This window comes from Heloderma suspectum, chromosome 1 (assembly GCF_057233095.1).
Source record: "Heloderma suspectum isolate Gila_16-S chromosome 1, 16-S_ref, whole genome shotgun sequence".
Taxonomy (NCBI): domain Eukaryota; kingdom Metazoa; phylum Chordata; class Lepidosauria; order Squamata; family Helodermatidae; genus Heloderma; species Heloderma suspectum.
The window spans coordinates 384,704,791-384,730,869 of record NC_139458.1 but is presented as its reverse complement, the minus strand read 5'-3'; the positions used below and the strand labels follow the sequence as shown (position 1 = coordinate 384,730,869).

Here is a 26,079-nt window from a genome sequence, read left to right as displayed (position 1 = left end):
TTGCTCACGCTCAGGGCCACTTTATATAGTCAACAGAAACTTTTTCTAGGCTCCAGTCTACTACTTCCGGCTGTAGGTGATGGGGAAGGGTTTGCGTGTTTGAATGCTCTCCCATGTTGGTAGGGAGGAATACCCCCTGCATATAGAAAAATAACTTGTCAGAGAGAAATCAGAGAAGGATCTTTTCCCCCTGACTTAACTGTTTTACACCACTTGGGGCCCTTGGTTGTGCCAGCCTCCCCCTAGCAATTTTGAATCAATCTGCGTTGACTTTCAGCTGTGGGAACCATGCCCAAATATGACTGTGTGAATGCTGAGACCATGTACCTATTTCAATATGGACTGGCTTTCTGCACAGCTTTTTAAATAGCTCTTTTGAGCATGGAGAGCAGTTCCCGAGAAGCTCCAAACTGTGCATGCTGCATCAGCATTCACACAACCACATCAGGCCATAAGTCCTACAGCTGAAAGTTGACACAGATCAACTCCAAACCACACCAGACACATGCAGGAGGAGGTGTTGCAATAATGGCCCCTTAAGTGGTACATAGGTCAGTTATTCCAGTGGGCCTGGCTCTAAACAAGTGGCATGTAAAAGTGTCCTACAATGAGGTCTCCTAACCTTTTTAATGATGTTAAGTTCCTTACACTCTTTGTTATTGTATAAACAGTCATACAATACTGCTATTACTACTACCACTACTCTGACTAATAACCGCACAATAATAATAACATATTACTACTGTTACTATCACCACAGTCTCTTCTGTGGTGACTAATAATAATAATATGCAGATGATAGGAGAGATGTGAATTCCAATGTGCTGACTTGCTTGGGAAAAATTGTACAATACCAGGTTTAAGTACTTGGAGGACTTTGCAGCAGGGTTGCTACAAAGATTGTACAAAGTAAGTAAGAATTGGGCAAGTAGGGTTAATTAAGACTGGGGGCTGTATAGCCTATTTCATAATATAGCAAGCATATTTCACCTTTGGCTTCCTCCTCACATTCATGTATGAGATACCTGCTTGTAGGTGGCTGAATGGGAAGCAAAACTCCCACATCTAACCTACAAAACTCATTAACCTAGGATGACTGATCAGTCATCTGGCCTACAAGTCTCTAAGTTCAACTGAACGGTTATCAGTCCTTCCTTTGCTCTTCAGGTCATCTTTAGATATAAGAAGTCTGATCTACTTCTAGTCCCTTTAAAAAGAAGAGGGGAGGTTGTACAGTAAATTCAAGAAACATATTAAATAAGGCGGCTGCTTCCTGTCAAACCTGGCTGGCCCATGGAAGAAATGCAGCATTCTGCAAGATGGCTATAAACAGATCCTCGCCCATCAGAGCTAAAAACCCTAGCTGAGCCTGCCAACAAAAATGTATGCACCCAGGCCCATTGAAAGGAGTGTACAGGTGAACCCATTTCAGGGAAAGGGGAGAGATCAAAGAAGCTGTTGAGAATTCAGGAATCAAACCCCTCAAGCCTAAATACAAATAGCATAACCAGGCCCAGAAAATGCCACCAGCAGCCCTGAAAGCGTAATGTGCACACTGATCACAGGGAGCTAGCTACATCTTTCCTTCTCATGCAGGACCTATGCATTAACATGAAAAGTAACAAGAAGCCCATGAATAGCGCAGGTTTGCAGAATCTCGGAGCAGAAGTTTTTAATATTTATTTATTTATTTATTTATTTATGAGTTGCCTTTCAGCCCAAAGAGAGCCTCCATGGCAAAGTACAGTTAAAACTTGCAACAATTTGAAAACTTCAAACACAAATTAAAACTTCAAAAACAATATTAAAGGAAGTTGTTCTTACTAATCCTGAGATAGTTGTTCACAAGAGTACACAGACTTTGTCGTCTGATGAGCTCTAGCAAAATTATAATCTTGTATAAAACTTTACAGTCCAGAAGCTTTTTTATATATAACATTTACAGCTAGTACACGAACACTATGGGATACTTAGGAAACAGCTCAGTTTGGAGCCATGAGAACTGAGAGAGAAATGACCATGAACTACCTCAGGGCTGGCCCTACCATGAGGCAAGATGAAATGACTGCCTCGGGCAGCAGCTGCTGAGGGGCATGGGATGGGTAGAGTTGTATGTGGCATGTGGACCTCCTCTGCACCCCCTAAGATGCCTTCAGGTGCAGTGGAAGATGTTTCAGACTACAAGCCCCATCATCCCTGACCACTGGCCAAAAGATCTGGAAGCTTGGACATTGGACAAGGCTGCCTTACAGTGACTGCTGGGCTAGGAGTTCAGAGTTTCCACTGCATCTGAGAAGCTGAGACAGGTGAAAGCAAGGTGGTGGCGGGGACTCCATAACCATCAGCTCTTTGGAGGAAGGCCAGAAAAAACTTAAATGCTGTGGCTGTATGTGGAAATGTTTGAAGCACTAAAATAAAATGGGGAGCTGGGAGGTTGTGGGCCTGCCCTTTGATCTTTCACTTTTTTAACACAGCACTAGATATCCAAAGGGAAATCCTCACCTTAAGGCCATCTAAAAGGTAGGTGGTGGATGAATCTTCCCAGCAACCAAAGCACCTCCATCTGTACTGCACATACATTTTCCCCTATATATGCAAGGTACCCTTGAAGTGAATCAAGGATGCCCTCATTAAGTGCAGGAACTGAAGACTCTCAGTGATAAAAGCACATGGTCATACAATTCAACCATATATGTATGCTGAGTTCATTATGTAATTCAATTAAATTAAAGGTAGTACCTTCTTCTTGCTGCAGTAAATCTGCCATTTCTTCTCTGGAGGGAGTGCAAACATTGCCTCTCTGTTCTTATCTGTGAGATCCAATTCATCCTGGAGATGACAAGAAAAAAACCCACACATATAAAACAATGGCAGTAGTAGTAATTTTCACAGAGGATTTTCAGGGCCAACATTATCTCCAGCCCCTCAGTTAAATAAATTGAGAACCTTAAAACTCTCAAAGCTTTGCCGTTGCAACATATCCAACCCCTTCTCTGTGCTGTATTTAGGCACAGCAAATCAACTGTGCGCTGTCCTCCAGGAGAAATCCTGCTGTAGGACCCTATCAAAAGCCCTGCCAGGGAACTCTTATATAGCGTTAATAGACCAGTTAAGTTACTAACACCCGTATGATGCCTGAATGACATATTCAAAGTTCAGCAGATAACACACACTCCAGATTTCATGGTGGTTTATACATACATACATACATACATGAATGATTTCAGATGGCATTTCTTTATCCTGTTCTGTTAGCAACCAAAAAAGGTAAAATTTGCACAGAATTGCCACAACTTCAGAGCCCGTTTACTCAGAGGTCTGCACCTCATGTAATCTCCATAGTGCAGGCGTGCAGAACTGTATAAGGGTGGGTGGGGAAAATCCACAGGCTCTCCATGAGCTGGATGACACCTGTAGCATGGCCAGGGCCAGCCCTCCCATGAGGCTGGGTGAAGCACCCACCTCAGGTGGTGGATTGAAAAGACCATCGAATCCTGTGTGCCCCACCATGGGAGGGCCATGGGTCCCGATGCAGCAACTGCCCTTTGCCTCTCAAAGGGACACCACCAACCAATCTCTGGGCTATTAGGCAATTTCACTGGGCCCTTTCTTTCAATGAATGCTAGAGAAAAAGTGGAGAAATGTGTGCAGTATATGAACTGCACTGGTGCCTGTCCAATTGATGCACAGTTTTACATTACGCGTCACCTACGACATGTTATAAAAATGTTTTTGAAAACAAAAATGGCACAAACCGATCCTTTAATTTTCCAATTTCCTCCCAATAGTTTCCTCACAAAAATATAAGTTCAGATACACTCTAGACAAATTATATAGCAGCTTTCATTGGGTTTTTAAAATAGCATTTGTTAAATGCTGCACCGTGTTACTGTATATATAGACAGCTGTACTGTATATAGAACTCCTGTTGCAGAAAAATCTTCCCTTTTGTCAATTGTCCCAGTTTCCTGTTCCAAAGGAATCAGGAGGGTTTTTTTTTAAGGGGTGGGGGATGAGTGGGGGATGTCAAACAAGGGGAAACCTTGAAGGTGGAAAGGAAAGCTGCTATTAAGGTGACATTGTGAGGACTTCTGGGGTATTAAAATAAAACCCTTCCCTAAAGTAAGGACAATACCTCTTTAACAGTCCCACAATTTGGAAAACTTTCTGGATCCAGAAACTTGTGAAAACAAGTGAGCTAAAAGCTAAAGCTAAAACTACATACTGAGCCTGGTAGCAGCTGCTGACAGATTTAAAGGCCCACAGAGATTTCAGCCACAGAAAGGTACAAAAGAAACACAAACAGTAACAACGCTAGGTCATTGCCAACAGCCCAAGGTAGGAGAAAGCGGGGGGGGGGGGGAGATTTTTAAAAATACATATAACTGTGTGTGAAGAGCACAAGCCATGTGGAAATGTTTAGAGTGAGTTTCCAAACAAGAGGGCAGCCAAGCAAGGCAAGGAGTTTTTAGCCTTGCAATACAGAATTAGAAAAACTTGGGCCAGGAACACAGTCTTGGGGGAATGGAAAGAGAAAACAGAAGGGGGGGGGGACAGGGAGAGGGAGAGGGAAAGAGAGAGAGAGAGAGAGAGAGAAACAAACTCCATGCCGGATCTTAAGGAGAGAGAACACAGCAAGAGGTCAAATGTGTGCAAAAAATACAGGGTCACTTATACTTGTGGATATTAGGTCTGGCAGAAGTCCTACATGGACTCACAGAAGCAACAAGCTGGGCTGCCTCAGCAAAAAATTATTTACAAAAGGTTCCATTGCTTGAGGAAAACGCCAACCCAATTTACTGTTTATTTGGCAAAATAACCGGATTTTATTCCCCATATCATAAAAACATCTAAGAAACTGGAAGACTGCTACTTAAACTACAGGAAGCTCAATTCTACTGTCAAGAGCAAGTTGAGACGGTTGAGAAATGCCCAACCCACTCTGGAATGGGTGGGGGAAATTTGAATGATAGCAAACCTAGCCAATCAAACAAAAGTCAAAACTTAAGTACAAGCCCAACTGTTATCATTGGCTGAACACAACTTGAAGGCTAATGTCATAATCCAACCACTTCCAAGACAATTCTCTGGGTGATACATGTGAAGTTGAGTGAAGTGAAGTTTGAAAGCAGGATATACGTATTTTAAATAAATAATTACTCTTAGGAGTGGAGAGCTCAAGAGAATATCCACAACAGCAGCAACACTGACACCACTTTGAGCTAGAAGAGGAGGAGAAATTTGGTTTACATTTTAATGCAAACCTAACTAATTCGCACTTTCCGACTAACACACAAATAGAATACGGTTATTCTTCGGTATTCACATTTCTCCGAAAGTTGCAATGCAGTTGTTCAATCAAAAATGTGTCCAAAAATGCAGGTAGTAGGGGAAAGTGCACACAAAAATGTGCATATTCGTGAAAATAATGTATAATAATGCATTATATTAGGGGACATTGCTCGCAAAAAAAACCACCCTGCATATTAAGAGAAATGTGCACGAAAATGCATTGGGTTTGTATTCAGACTTCAAAACCAAACTGATGTCAAAATGGAACAGAACAAACTTAAGATCTGAAAAAATGAGAAACGAAGAGAAACTGAAATTCATCCATCCCTACTTTATGTCCCATATTGTTTTTTAAGGCACAGTCCTATACCTGAGATCCACTAGTTTATGGGCCACAGGATTTGGCAGAACTCCTCCTAGGCTGGCAGAACACCAAGAACAGCACCACCATGACAGATATGCCACCAAAACACTCCAGATACGCAGGCACCATACTAGCTGAAATCGCCGAGCATGGGAAGGTTAGGAAAGAAACATGGGCGGGGGGGGGGGTCTACTACTTAAACCTTATCCCGGAATGTCTTTTGGCTTTTATGTTAATTTTCTATTAGCAGATACCAGGATTTAGGTTACTGAAAAAACAACTAAATCTTGGCTGCCACTATTAATACATATAACAAATTGGCAGCAGAATATATATAAATCACCCTGATTCAAAAGCAAATTATCTGAAGTATGTATGTTATTCGGGTCAACTTTGTAGACTTTGTATAATTGGCCTGTAGGCTGTATATACATAATTGATTTAATTTATATCCCTTCAGTGCATGGACACACCCCCGTTGACAGTGCAATTTCAGTGGGAGGTTGCTGCCCTCACATCAACAGCCATCCTGCCCATGCTGCCACAACCATGTGTAGAAAATCCTGCTGCAACTCTGCACCCAACTGCAGCACACTACCAGTATATAAATCCCTCACAAGGATATCATAACTCAGATGACAGAGTACATAGTGCTCTCAGGCCCCACGTTGCACACACAGTTTACAAGGGGGGCACTGTTGATGAAAGAGGGTGCTTTTTGCACACATACAAAGAGCACTTTACCCAAACTGTAAAGGACATGGGAATCTGAGAACATTGCTAACACTTCTCTGCCTAGAACACTAACCAGTACCTCGCTTTGGGACTCCAAGTACAAACATCCAACACCAAACTCTACTTCACTCCAACAAACTGGGAGTGCCAGGACAGAGGACTCCACGTAGGTAAGCAAGGGAAGGGGCTTATCCATTACAAGCTGTAATGTAAAATTGCTGCAACTGTCTCCCACACCACCCCTTTTGCTCTATCTGAACACCATGTCTTCTCTGCACTGTATTGCTCCAATACTCTTGCTCCCCCAACAGCAGGGAGCAGTGTCATCCACGCACACACAGGGGAGGCACCGAGGCACACATCCACACAGGCAGGTAAACTTTCTGTTGGCAAAGCCCTGGCACTCAACTCCAAACATTGTGGATGCTGGCCAAACACTCACTTTTGCTTTGCAGGATCACAGCCCAGATACATGGAGCCAAACAAACAGGCACTGCACAGAGTGTTTTATTACAGCCCCCAAAGGGGAACTATACAGTCACTATAGTCTCTGTTTCTCCATGGGGGTAGGGAGAGGCGGAAGCATGAGAAATTACTGAGCACCCATCATCAAATATCTATTGTGCATCCAGATCCAGGGACTATGAGCTCCAACGTCTGGCTATTGCTCATTATTCTCTCTGGGTGTCTTTTTGTTCTCCGCAGGCCACTCTCCCATGGGTACAAGTTCTGTGTTGACCACAAAATGGCAAAAGTGAGCTCATGTTGAAACACAACTGAGCCTAGAAGACCACCTGCTTCTTCCAGCATATAATTCCTAGAGAATAAATGTACAGAGCTTGCTCTTTATGCTATTAAGTCCTAGGAGAGGGAAGACTGTTTGTAATAATACACACAATGTGATTGTGGTTACCTGTTTTAAGATGTTTCAGATACAGCACTGTGGGATGCTAAGGGTGAATTAACATATGAGTCAAGTCTTCATTTAGAGCTCAGATCATGGCTGAAGCCAGACAAGATATGAAAACGTGGTTGGTCCAACAAGCATGATGGTTTCCAAAATAAGTTTTTCTACACACATCAAATGACACACATACACACAAAACAACCCCTGCCCCATCTGCTTTGGCAGTTTTCCAAGACTACATTAACTCTTCTTCCACGTCTTGGGTAGACAATTTCAGTCCAGAGGTTCATGCCAATATGCAACCTCCTGTACGCTGGAATCAGCTGCTTGGCTCGCAAGAAAGCACTTCAAGATGTAAATGCTACAGTAAAGGGCTGATTAAAAAGACATTTGCCAGGATAGCCTCAGGGAGAAGTTTTTTTAAAAAAGGTCCTCCAGTTAATTTCCTAACATTCTGTCTCATTTTCATTTTCCTTATTTTATTTTATGTTAGTTATTGAGGAGAGGACAGTGGAAAAATGTTTCCAATTCAGGTTCTTAAACCAGAATGGGAAGGTGGCCTAGATTCGAAATGGCTGAAAACTCATGAAAATGAAAGGAGGAAATAAAAGCAGCGGACAGGAAACATAAAAAGGCATTTGGTGGGACTTACAGTTCTTTTTGCCCTTGTGCTTTAGGGAAATTAAGTGTAAAAGCTGGATTTGATACTCTCTATAGCATGGGTTTCTCAATAAGAACATGATAACTGTTTTTGAACTCTGCACCAGAAAAAAGAACCTTACCTGGAATTTTTGCTAAGGAAAATATCAAACACAATAAATATAGGGTAGGAGGAGATATACCATAAGAAATAAGAACTCTCTGTTTTCATATTGAAAAGTTTTTATTGCACATTATTTTATTTATTTAAAACATTTTTATACCACCTACTATTTTAAAACATATTGAAACAGGTCACAGCTTTAAAACATACATTAAAATAATGTCTGGAGACACATTATGATAAGAAATGATCAAATTATCAAATTCAGCAGTCTGGGGAAGAAAGTGGTGAAAGATGAATATAAATCCTGTGGTGAGCTCTACTGAAGCACACTCATTACAAGTGACACACATCCATATCCTTCTGTCCAGGATTGAGCTTTTTCAGGTTCTAAGAAAACACAACTAAAAACCAAATTGCAATATTCTCTGCGCTGGGTGTCTTGGCATGTTACAGTTCTAGTTCTATACGTACATTTGCTGGGAGCCAGGAGTATGTAGTCTGAATTCGATTTTTAAAGGTGCTTGCAAACTCACCCTTCGTGCAGGTCCACTCACTAAAGAACTGGGGGGGGGGGGGCTTCGCAACACCAGCATGAGAAGCCCGTTGGGGTATTACCTGGATTTTCATGGAATCGGCTTTGTTCCGTCAGGGACACACTAAGCAAGATAAGCCGAGTGAAGTATACTTTTAAAATCTAGATTTCAGGGGTCACACAGCACTTGAAAGGAACATACTTCCAGGTGGGGTGGGGTGGGGTGGGGTGGGGTGAGTACAACTGAACATCATCAACCTGGCAGTGGATGCTCAACCAATGAGAGAGGATTGTTTCTCACCCCTGTCCAGGCTCCCCCCTGCTACTACGTTATTATAAATGGAGAGCAACTAATTTTCCCCATGTGTGTAGATTTCCCTGAAGAAGCCAAAATCCCTGGTTCTCCAGTGCAGCATCTGATGGCTCCTCCCCCGACTCTAATTTTACCCCATTCCAGCACTCTGCCATAGAGTTATTGCTTCCACCACCACCCTTCTCTTTCTCCTTCTCCCTGCTTGCAATGAGAAGCTCCCGTAAACCTGAAAGATCATTACTGCGATAAAGCAGAGAAGGGAGTTTACATAACAACAGAGAAACTACAGAACATCAAAGAAGCACAACATCGCAATAGTGATTTAATAGCACCGGGGAAGTGAAAGAGCACTTTAGGGCAAGTTACTAAAGTTAGCCTTTAACCCTTTCACTGCAGAGGAGTGAGATTTATTTCTTACTTCTGAGTAAACATGTACAGAAGGAGGGGATATATTAAAGATTAAAAGCAGGCTACCTAAGGTGAATGAGTGTCCCCACTACTGTGGTAATGTGAGGGGTCGCTGCTGCACTCCCGGGGATTTTCTCAATGGGAAAAACTACTTCAATTGGGGAAACGAGGGAATGGGGCATCCCACCCCCCTGACCACATCACTGCCAGGTCACAGAGGCATGCCCAGGATTTAATGCAGGGGAACATGGCACACTGTGGTAAAACCGTCAGGGAGCAGCTTTCAGTAAAAAAAAAAAAGTCAGAGTAAAAGAAGTTTCAGAAAATGCAGCTTTTCAAGAGGGAAGTGGCTGGTTGGCAGCAGATTGGGGGCAACATCATCTGCCACAAAGGAATTCAGACTGCTCTAACTTCGTATTAAATCACTCGTGAAGACAGCCCCCTAGACTGAGTTTGGCTCTTTGGTTAGTGTGTGGGGCATACGAGGGCTTGTTGCTGTGTAATGTGTTACATAGCTCTAATATATGCTGAGCTATTTTTAACAGCATTAAAGATGGCTCACTAGACACAGCCAATGTCATTCTTCCCATTTAAACAAAATCAAATTCAAAAAATCCAAAACTACTGCCAACGTATTCACTGGTACACAGCAAGAGTGTGTTATTTTGTACTGGAAATTATATTAAAGAGATGAAAACATATTAAAAGCATACAGTTCACATACCACTTAAGTCATTATTAGAAATACTCCTTAGGTATCCGTTAAGCTGAACTGCACTAGGAATCCGAAAAGGAATGGACATCAATTTACACCCTTTTACATCTCTAACTGTCCTCTGATAAAAGGTAGGAATGTCTCCTATGGAGAAGTTGATTTATGAAATCCTCACTTGAAGAAGTTGATTTGTGCAATCCTTTGCTATGAAGCAGAAGTTGATTTGTGCAATCCTTACTACAGTATGCAGAGCATGTACTTCTGCATACTATAGAGAAGGCACAGCAAGGCCAGCTCCAGAGAGCAGTGAGGTCTGCCGATGGCCAGGGCACCAAGACTGGCAAACAGCCCAATACTTCCACAGTGCCACTATTCTCACTTTGCAAAGGATGCTAAAGAAGGCCAAAAGGAAGTGTGGGAAAATATTCAGAGTTGCACACCCACGTCTCTCAAGTCAGACTTGTCTGGAAGTGGCACTGGGACATAATTTCACTCAACGCCTTCTGTATTAAAGACTCGCAGAAAGCTTCCTCCATTCTTTCCTGTATTATTTATTGCAAGTCTGAATCAATACATACTGTGCTATTTCTTTAGTGCTTTGGTCCCAGATCTATACCTTAACCCGGGATAGGACACTTGGTACCCTGCAGATGTTTGGGACTAAAACCTCCAGAAGCCCCAACCAGCATGGCCAATGGTCAGGGATTATGGGAGTTGTCGTTCAAAACATCTGGAGGGGACCAGACCACTGCCTTTGTTGTTGTTTATTCGTTCAGTCGCTTCCGACTCTTCGTGACTTCATGGACCAGCCCACGCCAGAGCTTCCTGTCGGCCGTCGCCACCCCCAGCTCCCCCAAGGTCGAGTCCGTCACCTCCAGAATATCATCCATGCCACTGCCTTAACCTGACCCATATTGCCAATAGCCAACGACTGGTTTCACAATCGGTGGTTTGCATCTGCAGCTGGCTTTTAGATCCACATCTGTGCAAGATGAAGCATCTTAAAACTACTCACTGTACCTTGAGCATCATGGGCACAATTCAGTGGGAGGTTCTCCTGTGCAACCCCTCTGTTCTTGTGCAGCTACTATTAGTTTCAAAAGGAGTTCTGGAGGAGAATTGTCCATTGCCTTGGCTTGTTGCCTATATGTAGCTTTTTATATTAAAAAAACAAACAAACCCGAACACCCTCCAACAGCTATTGTGTTTCATATAGTTTTATCCCTTACTTTTTATAATTATGATGCTATGACCTGTGTTCAGAATCCTAACGTGCTCAATATTCTAATTTTAGCCACATTTTTGTAATGTTTTGTTTCTTCCCTCCCCCCACCTCCCTGAGCCATAGTTGCAATTCTTTTTCAAACCCCTGAAAACTTGACAGGTGGGTCTTTGGAGGGGAAATCTCTCTCATATGAATGTTTTTCATTTAATTTTGGGAATAGCAACCCATGCTGTATTTAAGTAAATTGGGTGTTCCTTCTTGCACCTAGGTTTTACTATTTATAGTTGGCTTTAACAGAGCTTTGCTATAAGAAGGTACTTACAGGACCAGTTATTCTACTTTTAATGCATGGTTTTTATAACTGCATGGTCATTTTCTGGAGCTCAGGTGGTGCTTGCACAGGGGTTTCTGCACTAACATCCAAACACTTATAGTTTGTCTCAGTCTCAACTGTTTTCAGCCTGGAGATCTCCTGGTTTTGCATAAAACAAAAAGGCCCACTCCAAAACTAGTGCTGCTGTAACTTTATCTGCACTGTGAGTTATCCAGGAAAAGGTTGTTCAGTTCCAGGAAGACTCTACTGAATTATGTAGTTTGTAGCATTTTGGGTTTCCTTCTTCCTCAAAGGAACTCTGCCATGACAAATACAAGCTTTTACCATGTGAGAGAATGTGCACAAGAACATATGCACAGCAAAACCTGTCACAGCAGTTTTGCCACAACTCAAAGGAACATACCAGTCAGCCCACAGTGAGGGCCTGAACAAGAAAATATAGGAACACACTGGGGCAATCCTCACTGCTTCCAGCCTGGGAATAATTTGCACACAGCAGCTTTGGGGAGTCATTGGGATAGTTGTAACTGAGTGCTAAAATCTGATGGATGCAGTGTTCATCTGCATATGCTCATCAGCAGTCAAAAGATGACCCAAAAGCAGCACTGGATGACTAAAACCCCACAGCTGCCATAGTGTGAGATAGCTGTGTGAACCAACCCTAAGATGTGAGTAACCTCAACGTTAGCAAAACAACTACAATTATTTTGTTGCAATACTTTTTAAATGCTTTGAAAAGAAGTTGTACAGATTTCTAGAGACTGCGTTAGCGAAGTTATTACCATGCTTGAGTTTTCATCACTAGCATTACATCACACATTATAATGATGTAAGTTGGCGATGGGGACAGCTAAGTCCACCCGCAGAACTCATAGAGCTGGCAATCCCTCTGGCTCCCTGCTTTTCTCCCATACAGATTTTGTTCCTTTACAGAAGCAGCCACAGAGGGGAGAGATTTCAGGCACACCCATAAAGGGCAAGAGGGAACCAATAGCAGAGAACAACACCAGCTTCTTGATATGTTGGTCAAGTACGCTGAGGGTTAAGGCTTCTTTGTGTAAAGACTTTCCCCCCTATTTATACAATTGTTTCCACTCCGCCTTCATTGCAAACAAACGTTGACTTATCTTTTATTCAGACGCTACTCCTTTGTATACCTTATAATTAAATAAGCACACATAACCTTCCTTCTAGGAGTGAACTGCAGGAAATACTGGGCTCACTCCACAAGTACCCTGGTCCTTCGAACATATTTACTGAACATGAGAGTAAGGACCACCAAGTAAAGGGCTATATAGGCCTATGCTCTGACAGGCTTTTATCTTTCTTCTCTCTCCCTAAAGTCTTTAAATCCACTATCACTTCTCATCTATCACATATGCCAAAGGAATTATTCACTGCCTTCTGTTCTCATATACAATGCTCCTCTTGCACTTCACCCTGCCTTCCTTTCAACATACAGCAAATAGGATTAAGTGTTAGTCCATGTAAAATTCACCCTCTGCCCATTTAAAATATTTGGAAAGCAGTGACCCAACCTTTCCCAGTTACTAAGTATTTTAAAGGGGTGGGGGGACACACTGAACTTTACACATGCAGCCCATTCTGCACTCTAACATCATCCTGGCATCAAAGGATGATTAGCTCCAGTACTTATGCCAAAGGCTTGGCACTAAGTTTCCAATTTCATGGCTACATGAAACCCAAGTTACGAACATATTTGTCATTAGATACATCAAGAAAATGGGTCACTAGCAAACTCCCAAGTGGGACAGCAGAGGGTTAGCCTGAAAAGACTGCCTTGAATTTTTCAACACTTCCAGAATAGTCGTTCCCCCCCACCACCAGTATAATCACAAAGTTCTCAGCCTTGTCATTTATGGGGAGCCTTGGGGTTAATGAACACAGACTAAACCAAGCCTTGGCATCTTTGGCCTTGGAGAAAGTACAGAAACAGAGGGATAACATGAAGAAGAGAATTACCAACTTTGCATTGTGGTTGTTTCCAAAATAGGATCCAATCCAGCATAACTGTTATAGCGTTAACAAGTGAACTGAGTAAGACCACATGGCAAACAAACTATTTATATTGCCTAACAGATGCATTCTCGGATTAGTACCAGTCCTAGGAATATTCCTTTGAAAGGTCTTTTACACTTCATATCACCAGCCCATCTGCAATAAATAGATCAGAGAGTTTATTTTGTGACAAGAGTTCCAGCATCTTTGGCATAAGTGAGTGAAGCACTGTGAATCTGGGCCACAGATTATAAAGATAAGTGTTTTATCCAGTAATAGGTGTGCTTGTTATTTTTTCTTCCCCCCAACCCTGTTAAGACGAATCACTGGGAATTGGTCTAAACATGGCATGTTAGTGTGTCTCCTGAATACGGTTCTATTAATAATTTAGAGAACATTCTCAGCCTCTTCTAAGCTAAACCACTCAACTCATGCTGAATTTGGGAGACCTCAACATTTTGTTGCTCTCCTGACCCCCTAACCATGGAGACCTGTAATACTGTGAGAAAAACTGAGAAGAGGATGAAGTGCAGGGTCCTCCATCCAGGGGGGAACCCTCAATGCCTACTCCCATGCCCTCCCCACCAAAGAATGTGGCCACACCACCATCCTTGGATTCAGATGATGAGCCCCCAACAGCACCTCCATCTCCTTGAACTTGCAGAAGCCAACAGATACAGAATCAGGCAAGGCCCCCTTAAAGGAGTACAGCCAGCTCCTCCAGGGAGCACAGGCCTCATCAGCCTACATATGGCTTCAGCTCTCCACTGGGACAACATCCTTCCATAGTTGCAATGGGGAAGAGAGGGAGGGGAGCTCCAGCCAGTCCTGACTTCACCTTACAGTCACTTAACCCTGATCTGACCTAACCTTGCTGGCCTAGACCTGACCCTGCCTGGCCTGACTTGGTCTGCTCCGTGTAGATTCAACCTGACTGTTTCTGCTTCCTCTGTGAGCCTCAGGCCCCAGTGAAACAGGATAGGTGTAGGGAAGTCATATGCAGCTACTACTTGCTAGACCCTGATGCACTTTATCAGAGTGCCATCTAATTTGTTGAAAACTGACTCCTGTCCTTTTTGTATGAAGCTTCTTGGAGGTGAACACAGTGGGATGGTTCTGCTGCAACATTCTCGGCTTAATAAACCATAGCTTATTAAGCCAAAAATGAGTGTGGGGCCCATGCACTCGCTCCTTACCACTAATCGCCCTCACTCCTTTTGCATGCAGGCATCAGTCATGGTTTGTTTCAACCACAGTTTCCCATTACATCTGAACTGGGAAACTGTAGTTTTAACCTTGGTGTACTATGTCATGAATCCAGGATCCAATCATGGTACATAAACCCCAGTTTCCCTATTCATAGCTAATGGGTGTATGAGGCTGAGAGCATAGCAATTTACTGAATTCTGCCTAGTGACTTTATGACTGAGTTGACATTTGAACTCTGGGACTTTTCAGCTCACAGTCTTAGCCATTGGGTCAGCCATAAAGTCACGAGGCAGAATTCAGCATACTGTTATGCTTTCAGCCTCATACACACACACACACACACACAGAAAGAGAGAGAGAGAGAGAGAGAGAGTCAGCAATATAAGGATAACACTCTGTTACAGGGCTGCTGTAAGAACTACTGAGGTGATGCATATGGCACAATGGGAACACTCGAAATGCAAATTTTAATAGGCCAGTAAAAAAAACCTGAACTCGCACTTGGGACAAAATTGCTTTGCTTCGGAATAGCATGTAAGGAAACACCTCACTGCCGCAAAGTAAGGGCTGAAGACAGATATTTTAAGTGTAGTCCAAGTGGGTTTTTGAACACACATTCTCTGCTGTGAAAACAACTCCAAAAACAGCGAATGTGAGTTCAAACCACTTCCCAGACACTTGAAAACATCTGTCTGTCCTCACCCTCTGATTCCATGTACTTATTCCATGCGCAATAGGGGGTTGGCTGTATGCCCACATAATCATCATTATGTTGGTGCTTGTGAGGGCACATTCCTCCACGCACAGCAAAGGAGAGCAAATTTTGGATGCACCTGCTGTCATAAACAGCTTTAGTGCAGCCATAACATGAGAGGATTCTTGCGAGAATAAGCAGACTCCATCTGTGCAGTTGCCGCTCGGATCCCTATGCCACGGCTTTTTAAGGTTTTTGATATTTCATCTTTGTCTGTTTTCCCTTCCCTTCATTAGCATTAACCAGGGATTGCCAAATTATCTGTGCCTGGGATGAGGGGGCAGTGGACTCTCCCTGGCCATGCTGCTTGAAGACAGATCCACTGCCCTGCCCATGCCGTCTTCACCCCTCTCTTCCAGGCAGCCTGGCCGGGAAGGACCCTCTTCCGCCACCACCTCCGCCACAACCTCAACATCCCTGCTCAAGGGGATAGCAGGGAGAGGCACCTGCAAAGTGAGAAGCTAGACTGAGTGGCGGGTTGGGTCTGTGGGTGGAGAAACGTAGTGTCAATTCTCACCTAGAAAGTGCTGCATCTATCAGAAAGACAGGCTGTCCTAGACCAGTCTTCCCCAACCTGGTGTGCTCCAGATGTGTTGGACTACAGCTCCAAGCATCCCCCAGCCAGCCATGTTGTAATCCAACGTATCTGGAGGACTCAGGTCAGGGAAGGCTGCCTGACACCTAATTTAAGGGGTGCAGGATTCCCTGTTCTCTGCTCTCTTGCAACAACAAGGGACAAGAAGGTCCAAACATATAACACCGATCCTGGCCCACTTGCACTGGCTGCCTGTATGTTTCCGAGTCCAATCCAAGGTGTTGGTGTTGACCTATAAAGCCTTACCCAGCTTGGGACCGCAATACCTGATGGAGTACCTCTCCTGGCATGAACCTACCTGTACATTATGCTTTTCGTCCCAGGCTTCCCCCAGGTGCCTCCTCCAAGGGAGGCTCAGAAGATGGCAACAAGGGAGAGGGGTGGCAGCCCTTCCAATTATGGAATGAACTCCCCAGTGAGGCCCACCTGGCACCAACATGGTTATCTTTTCGGCGCCAGCTTAAGACCTTCCTCTAACTCCAAGCATTTGGCAAGATATGGTAGGCTTTTAATCAGGTCATGAGATATTGTTTGGGGGGGGGGTGTCTGCTCTGTTTATATGTTTGTAACTAAACTGTTTTTATATTGTGCATAATACTGTATTTTTAAGGTTTTTAATCTTTGTAAACCGCCCAGAGAGCTTTGGCTATTGGATGGTAGAGAAATGTAATACATGAAATGAAATGAAGGAAGGAAGGAAGGAAGGAAGGAAGGAAGGAAGGAAGGAAGGACCATTAGCCTCTCACATACCACTTCCCCAACAGCCTGGCAAGAGGAAAACACCCACAACTGAGGTGCAGAGAGAAGAAAGTCCCCTCCTCCATAGCCTGCTGCTGCTGCTTTAGATGTACTGCGGCTGCAGGAGGAGTAGAAACACAGCACACCCACTGACCAGCAGGGGCAACAACTGCTCTAGAGGAGAAAAACCCATCCCTTCTCCAGCAACCCAGCACACTTTGTCACTTGCTGGCTACACTAGGAAGATACTCTTTCTTGTACCAGACCACGAATGTGAAGCACTTCCACTTTAGATATTGCTCTTCATGGTGGAAAATGGCAGGAGATATTTATCAGAAGTCACGTCATGCCTCACACTCCCAATTTGGAGTGGAGAGGGGCAGCAGCGTCTGGAAAAACAGAATAAGGAGCTGCCATGTAGCCAACCCTGGTACTGACTTGGTTTCAAATCCGGTACGTGAACATAGACCAGCCTTCCCCAACCTGGTGCCCTCCAGATGCACTGGCCTACAATTCCCAGTTGTAGTCAGTGATGTGGCGGAACCAGGGCTCGCTGGAACACAGTGTCGGCACTTTTTTTATTAGCAGGGACACTCATGTCATCTGCCACCCTCCTTAGAATTCCATTTCCTCTGAGCTTAGATGAAATTCCTACAGTAGCCAGAGGGTAATGAATTATACCAGCAACAATATATTGTGAGGACGAGGGAGAGGGCCTTCCCTGTGGTGGCCCCCACTCTGTGGAACTCCCTCCCGAGGGAACTCCACCATGCCCCCTCTTTAATGAGCTTCCGTGAAGCATTAAAAATGTGGTTGTTCAGGCAGGCATTTGGGGTGGGTTAGGGCATTTTTATTTTTTATTTTTTGAATATACTGAATATATATGACCCATGCCATCATTGCTGCAAGGAGAGGAAGCCCTTCAGTACTGCAAGGCAGGTGGGATCCGGCGCTCTTGCTGCTGCTGCCTTGCTGGAGCTGTACCTCCACCTGGGGGACTTCTACTCTGCCTCCTTGCAGACCCAGGTCCAGCCAAGCACCACCCCACTCCCAGCTGCAACACCTGTGGGAGCTGGGGCATAAAACCCCTGGTAGGGGTGGGGGCAACACCAAAGGGAGCGACACCAAAGGAGGCCACCCCTTTGGGGTAGCCACTTGGGGGGAGCACGAGGGCGAGGGCCTGTCCCCCTGCTTGAAAGGAGGGAAGGGGACTGTTTGCCTCAATGTGGCCTGCTGGACTGCCGGCATTACATATGTGTTTTCCAAAGAAGGGGGGAGGTGTTGGGAGCCAGGGAATGGCCATTACGGTTCTACAGGGCAGAGGGAGATACAGAGGGGGGAGACAGTCACACTCTAAAGGCAGAGTGTGTAACAATAGGGTGCTGACTGTCCCTAAACTGTTCCCCAGTTCAAATAACCTGGATGGCCCTGGCAACAGACCCCCTGGGTTGAAACTGCTGCTGCTGAATGCCAGGTCAGTGAATGGTAAAACAACTGCTATCCAGGACTTGATCCTGGATGAGCGCACTGACCTAGCTTGTATTACAGAGACCTGGCTGGATGAAGCTGGGGGGGGGGGTTAATCTCTCTCAGATCTGCCCTCCAGGGTTCTCTGTTCAGCAGCAGGCAAGACCTGGGGGGCGGGGAGGTGGAGTGGCAGTGGTCTATCATGATACGATCCCCCTTACCAGGTGCCCTATCCCGCAGTCTGCTGGGTTTGAGTGTGTGTATTTGAAGGTGGGTGCCCAGGACAGAATAGGGATTCTGTTGGTGTACCGTCCACCCTGCTGCTCAACAGTCTCCCTTCCTGAGCTAGCCGGGGTAGTCTCGGGATTGGTGTTGGAGACCCCTCGGCTTGTTGTGCTGGGGGATTTCAACATCCATGCTGAGGCTGCCCTGTCGGGAGCAGCTCAGGACTTCATGTCCGCCATGACAACCATGGGTCTGTCCCAGAAGGTATCTGGCCCCACCCATGCTGCTGGGCATACTCTGGACCTCGTTTTCTGTGCTGGATGGGGTGATAGTGATCTGAGAGTGGAGAAACTCTCTATAGTTCCGTTGTCAAGGACAGATCACTACCTGGTGGGGTCTAGACTTGCTGGCACTCGGAACCTCTGCAGGGGTGGAGGGCCGATTAAGATGGTCCGCCCCAGGAGGCTGATGGATCCAAATGGTTTCCTGCCGGCTCTTGGGGATTTTCCTGTCGCCTCGGCAGGCGATTCTGTCGAAGCCCTGGCCGATCTCTAGAATGGAGAAATGACCGGGGCCATGGACACAATCGCTCCTGAGTGTCCTCTCTCACGAAGTGGAGCTGCACCAGCACCCTGGTTTTCTAGGAAGCTGCAGTGATGAAACAAGTAAGAAGACGACTGGAGAAATGTTGGCAGAAAACTCAGAGTGAATCCAATCGAACACGGGCTAGAGCCTATTTGAAGGCCTACTCTGTGGCAATACAGGCAGCAAAGAAAATATTTTTTTCTGCCACTATTGCATCTGCAAAGAGCCATCCAGCGGAGCTGTTTCAAGTGGTTTTACACACTAGCCCGCAAGAGGATAATTTAAATCCTTCGACAGCCCGCTGTGAACAATTTGCTCAGCTCTTTGCAGACAAAATCGCTTGGATCCGCTCTGACTTGGACACTATAGTTGCTACAGACCCAGTGGATGTAACTTTGGCCCCTGCTTGTCCAGTTATTGGATACTTTTCAATTTGTACAGCCTGAGGATTTGGACAGGATCCATGGAGAGGTGAGAGCCACCATGTGTGTTCTAGATCCTTGCCCTTCCTGGCTCATTAAAGGAGCCAGAGGTGGACTGGCCGAGTGGGTAAGGGGGGTGGTTAATGCCTCCCTTAGGAAAGGCAGCGTTCCAGCCCGCTTGAAGGAGGCAGTGGTGAGACCTTTGTTAAAAAAGCCCTCCCTGAACCCCACTATATTGGATAATTATTGGCCAGTCTCCAATTTCTGGGCAAGATATTGGAGCACGTGGTGGCCTCCCAACTCCGGAGATTCCTGGATGAGACAGATTATCTTGATCTTTTTCAATCTGGCTTCAAACCCGGTTATGGGACAGAAACAGCTTTGGTCGCCTTGGTGGATGACCTACGCCAGGAACTAGAAAGGCGGAGTATGTCCCTGTTGGTTCTGCTGGACTTCTCAGCGGCTTTCAATACCATCAACCATGGTATCCTTCTGGGCCGCCTCGCTGGGATGGGACTTGGAGGCACTGTTTTACAGTGCCTCCATTCCTTCTTGGAGGGGTGGTCCCAGAAGGTGGTGCTGGGGGACTCCTGTTCGACTCCACGGCCATTGGCTTGTGGGGTCCCTCAGGGTTCTGTTTTGTCCCCCATGATATTTAACATATACAAGAAACCACTGGGGGAGGTTGTCCGGAGTTTTGGGGTTTGGTGTCACCAGTACGCTGATGACACCCAACTCTACTTTTCCTTTCCATCTAATTCCAACGAAGCTGTTGGGGTGCTGAACCGGTGTCTGTCCGCAGCAATGGACTGGATGAGGGCAAACAAATTGAAGCTTAATCCAGACAAGACAGAGGTGCTCCTGGTCAGTCGAAAGGTAGATCAGGGAATAGGGATACAGCTTGTGCTGGATGGGGTTACACTCCCCCTGAAGACACAGGTTCACAGCTTGGGTGTACTTCTGGATTCAGCCCTCAGCCTGGATGCCCAGGTTTCAGCGGCGGCCAGGAGTGCATTTGCACAGTTAAAGCTAGTGCGCCAGCTGCTCCCATTCCTTGAGATGTCTGACTTGGCCAGTGACACACGCCTTAGTTACATCCCATTTGGATTACTGTAATGCTCTCTACATGGGGCTGCTTCAGAAGAGTGTTCGGAAACTTCAGCTGGTTCAAAGAGCTGCGGCCAGACTGCTGACTGAGGCTGGTTACAGGAAGCATACAACTCCCCTGTTAAAACAGCTTCACTGGCTCCCAGTCTATTTCCGGGCACAATTCAAAGTACTGGTTATGTCCTTTAAAGCCCTATACGGCTCGGGTCCAGGTTATCTGAAAGACCGTATTCTCCCTTATGAGCTGTCAGGGTGGACACTGAACCCATAGAATCCCATAGTAGTTCTGATTCTGAGGAGGAGGAGTCGCTCCTGGGAGAGGAGCGTGCTCATCCTTCCCAGGGCCAACAGCTGACAGAGATTCCTCCCACCGGCATTCCTAGCATAGATAGCAGTCCCGGGTGTGAGAGAGCGCGGGAAGCAGACTTGCTGGACGTGCGACGCCGACGCAGGGAGTGGCGCCAAATGGAGGGCGCGGAAAGGAGGCGTAGTGCCCGGTTGGCACGCAAACAACGGTTGCGCCCAGAGGATCCAAGGGAAAAGGGGAGGGACTCTCCCTAGCCCATAAGTTCAGGGTCTGCCAGTGATTCTCCTTCAAACGGGGACCAACTGTTCCAACTTAGGGCATAGGTACTCTGCTGCTCATATCTAGTTGCTAACAGTAGAGTTAAGTTGTAAAAGAGGAATAAAGCTTTGAAAAGAATCCCTTTGTCTGTGTCTGGACTTGGCTACTGGATTAGACTGAGAGAGGCCTCCAAGGAGCCCTTGACATGAGTCTACTCGTGCCCTGAGATCCTCAGGGGAAGCCCTTCTCGCCATCCCACCATCATCACAGGCATGCCTGGTGGGAACACGAGAGAGGGCCTTCTCGGTGGCTGCCCCAAGGTTCTGAAACTCCCTTCCCAGGGAGGCAAGAGTGGTACCCTCCTTGATATGTTTTCATAGGCATGGAAAAACTTTTTTGTTCCAGCAGGCTTTTGGGGATAACTAGTCTGGACCTGGGAAAATGTGACGTATGGATATTATTTTTGTTGTTGTGGTTGTCTTTTAATGTTTTAATATTTTTACAATTTTAATATTGATGATTTAATTATATTTAACTTTTGTACAGTTGTATTTATATTTCTATTTATAGGTTTTAATTACAGTAGTTTTAACGTTGTAAGGCCGCCTTGAGTCCCAGTATTGGGAAAAAGGCGGGATATAAATATAATAATAATAATAATATATTTTTATTTATTTTATCTTTATAAATGAAATAAACAATACCAAAATTACCAACAACTTGATCAATACTACAATTTCCCAACAATACAATATTCTGATTAGGACACCACAATAACAAAAAGAGAAGGAGGAGGAGGAAGAAAAAAGGAAAAGGGAGGAGGAAAGGAAGTGAAGAAAAAAGAAGAAGATTCTTTCCCCTTCCCCCCTCCCTCTCTCCCTCTTAAAGAATTAAATTTAAACTCCAATACCCCCCAGCCTCCGATGCCATTATATTTTACAAACTATATATATAACCTTAATAATCTTACAGTTTAATAAACAACCTTACATTTCAATATCATATCATCAATCTTATATCCAAGAAACAGGTCTACAATTCATTCCCAGAAGCCTATATTATTATTATTAATAATAATAATAATTACTATTAATATTAATATAATAATAATAAATAGTGTCCTATAATAATAAAACTTAAACCTTCAACAGTCAGTAATATATTTTATACTAGATATATAAGTACACAATATACCCTCAAACAATAAATTTAAGTACAGCATACCATATCTATTTTGAAATAAAAAATATAAAGAAAAGCAAGAAAAAAAACAAAAGATGAAAGAGAATAAACGAATATATGTAAAATCATTTATCTTCTGACCTAGCCTGGATCATGTAGACTAAACACAAACAGTTAACAAAGCTTGTTTAAAGATTCCAGTTCATGGGGTTGTAACAGGAATCTCACGCATTTTTACGTTCAGCCATGCCTTCGCCATTTCATGATTTAGAAACTTCTTCATCTGACCTTCAGACAAAATACAAAGTGTAAGAGGATATTTCAAGTAATATTGTAAGTTCATTTGTTTTGCCATATTTTTTGATTGATAAATTGCCTTCTTTTATTCACCACCTCTTTGATGTAGTCAGGAAATAACATAACTTTATCTTGTTTCCAGGAAAGGTTTCCACCCTCTCTTGCCAAATGCAGGGTATAATTCTTAGTGGAGACTTTTGCAAATTGGACTATGATCGTATAGTCAGTCCCTTTCGCATTTGGCACATGAAATGCCTGCTCAATAGCAAGGAAATAATCAGATGGGATAGGGAGTATCTCATGCAAAAGTTTATCCACAAAAATAGGCAATTTTACATCATTAGACAGATTTTTAATCCCAATAATAAGTACATTGGATCTTCTTGTGAAGGCCTCCAGTTGAGAACTTCTATCAGAGGCATTTTTATAACAAATTTGTGTCGTAGTTTCATTTCCTGCCACTCGGTCTTCTAGCTCATTAATTCTCGTCTCCATTTTTTGCCATGACATATTAATTAAATCCACAGCTCCTTGCAAGGCGGTGATGGAATTTTGGATTAAATCCAACCTTTTGGCTTGCTCCGTAAATTGCGAAGAGTAAATAATTCCCCTATATCTTCTGTTTTCGAAACTTTTGACACGGGGGGTGCAGGGGAGTTGATGCCAGCTCCTTTCTTCTCCTCGGCGCAGTCATGTTTCTCTCAAACAGATCTTGCAGGCCCTCAGGTGTTCTCAAATATTGTTAATATTTCTTAATCATCCCTCAGAAGTTGATATTTCTTAAAGCATATATTATTATGGAACACGTCAGCCCTGTTTTCTCCTATGAAATAGGAATCTCAGTACAGCTTTTTGTGTTGGTAAAGCTCTGGGGAGATAATCCTAGAATCCAGCTCTCCCCCCCCCCCACTATCTCGAGGGGAGTACTTTTCTCCAAGATGTTATCCAGATGTTGCCTTGACCCCCCCCTTTTAATTCCTGGGAATGGAAATGTGTGGGGAATGAAAGGGTTTTTCAACCTTTTAAAAAGCTGTTTGAGAAAGCTCCCACGGAGAGCCCGTGGGATGCTACCAGAGTGATATTGGTTCCAACCTGAAGTCTCTGTCTCGGGTTAGGGTATTTTTAGAAATAAGATGTTTTAATGTGGATTTCATTGTTTTAAATTGTTGTATTATTGTACATCACCCAGAGTGGCCAGGTGACTGGCCAGATGGGCAATTAAAAAATCTAATAAATAAATATTGTTCCCTGTTGTAATGCAAAATACTTTGGGGTGGCTTGCTCCTGAATGGGCAATTGAGGCCCATCAGCTTTACAAAACATCTCCTCCTTCTGGAGATGAAAATGGGTAGAACTGGTTTGTTGATATGGATCAACACAGTAGTGTGCATTTGTGGACTCCCTTTTGGAGTGTGGCTATGGGGAGTATCATGATGAGGGCCTGCACATCAAAATTTACCACTACACCATTGGCGTCCAACACATCTGGCTTGGGGATTATGGGAGTTGTGGCCAAGACTTCTAGAGGTCACCAGGTTGAGGACAGCTAACACAAACAGCCCATACAAACCTAGAACACCGGGAGGAGGAAGGGAAATTAGTACATAATATGATCCCTGCTGGATCAGACCAGGACAACTTACATATTCTTGTTAGAAGGTCAGCAATGTCACACTGGTGTTCATTAAGAATTTTCAGGGAGGCACCATCTTAGAACATGCTTTTTAATAAATACGAAGCATATTGTATGTGACCACTATAATTCACATTAGAAATTTTAAACAACCCCCCCACCCACTGCCAGCTTTTCTTAATGGGATTTCATTTCTAAAATGAGAGGTGCTAGGGCTCAAGCCTATATCAAAACCATTCTTCTGTCTGCCCAAGAAGCCCTTCCCTTTATGCTGCTTTATACTTTTATGCGTTATACTTTTGTAGGGACATTGCAGTTTATTAAGATACTGTTATTATATACCAATGCTTTTATTATAATTTGTTTGAATTGTATTTGTTCTCTCTTCTGTATTTTTTTTAACTCTTACATGCTGCTTTGGAGGCCTTGGGGTCAAAAACCGGCATAAAACAACAAAGTATTTATGATCCAGAATCACTTCCATTGGAGGAAGACTGCACTGGAGAAAGAGACAGTGCCTTTCTAAGAATATGATTACAGTTATACAGGTTGTAGAGATGCAGCAGCAAGCCCACAAGCAGAACTACTCCCGCAGCAACATCCACTCAGCCTCCGGAATATCCAAACCAGCTCCAAAAGGAAGGAAATCCTGACTTTCGAAATGTCTTAGCATCTACCAGAGTCAAATCTTTTCAGCCTCCATCCTTTGCAGACAGATGCACATTCCAGGTTCAGGAATAAGGAAATATAGTTGAGGAGCTCTACAAAGCAGACTCTACTACTACTGGGTTTGGGCAACATGGAATACAATGTTGTCTACTTGACCCAACAGAAACCTCTGAACAATAATACAGCTAAACAACATCTGCTGGTTCAGCAGAAACTCGCCATCCCTGCTTTATATTTCCCCACACACACACACCTTTTCCTCCTCTCATTTTCCATCCCCCTCCTTCTTCGTCTTTGTTTTCTAATGCCAGAGCCCTTCAGATGAGCCCCTATCAGGGAAGCTAGGTGTGGGAAAGGTTATTAGGAAATAGCTGCTACTTTTCCGGCTTCCCCGCCCATCCCCTTTTCCTCTTTGACAGCCCCTTTTTTCCTGTTCAGCTCTGTAACACTAATGAGTCCAGGAGAGATGCGGGCAATTTGCACTTCAGCTCCAACCAAAGCACATCGGCACACACCTCTCTGATCGCTTCCTGCTCAAAACAAGAGGGCTGGCTCAGGCCACTGAATGTGGGGGGCAGGAAAAGCTCAGGGAGAGAAGACAATTGCTGCACCCAGGCTAGGGCCCCATGCCAGAAGCAGGCTGCATTTCCAGGGCAGGGCGTTGGTGTCACCCTCTTGCTTCCTCGGCAACTCTATCCCCTCACAGGCATCCTACGTGCCAAAATGACGTTGCTGAGCAAAACTCTGGCCACAGGACACAGCCTTGGCTAACCTTTAATGCTCTCTAACAATGTTATGCAAAAGCGCCAGAGGAAGAGCAAGAGGCCCACTAATGGGAACTATCGAAAGTGAATTAAGAGAGCTAATCTACACATTGCAATCTATCCTTGTGGTAGCAGGATTGCCAAATTATCAACTTGGAATCCTGAGGCCAGATGCTCTGGTTTTGCTCAAAATTATTGTACCTGATGCTATACTTTCATGTAATTGACTGGGGAAAATACATTACCTTGAAAACCCA

At 44.3% G+C, this 26,079-nt stretch overlaps 1 protein-coding gene across 1 annotated transcript in view; it reads right to left on the bottom strand.

The window, feature by feature from the left end:
- Window positions 1–26,079, bottom strand: part of DAAM2 (dishevelled associated activator of morphogenesis 2) — a 260,005-nt gene that overhangs the window by 134,617 nt on the left and 99,309 nt on the right. The window contains exon 4 of the mRNA XM_084828535.1: window positions 2,740–2,829. Coding sequence (XP_084684661.1) covers window positions 2,740–2,829 — 90 coding nt within the window. The remainder of the gene's footprint in view (window positions 1–2,739; window positions 2,830–26,079) is intronic.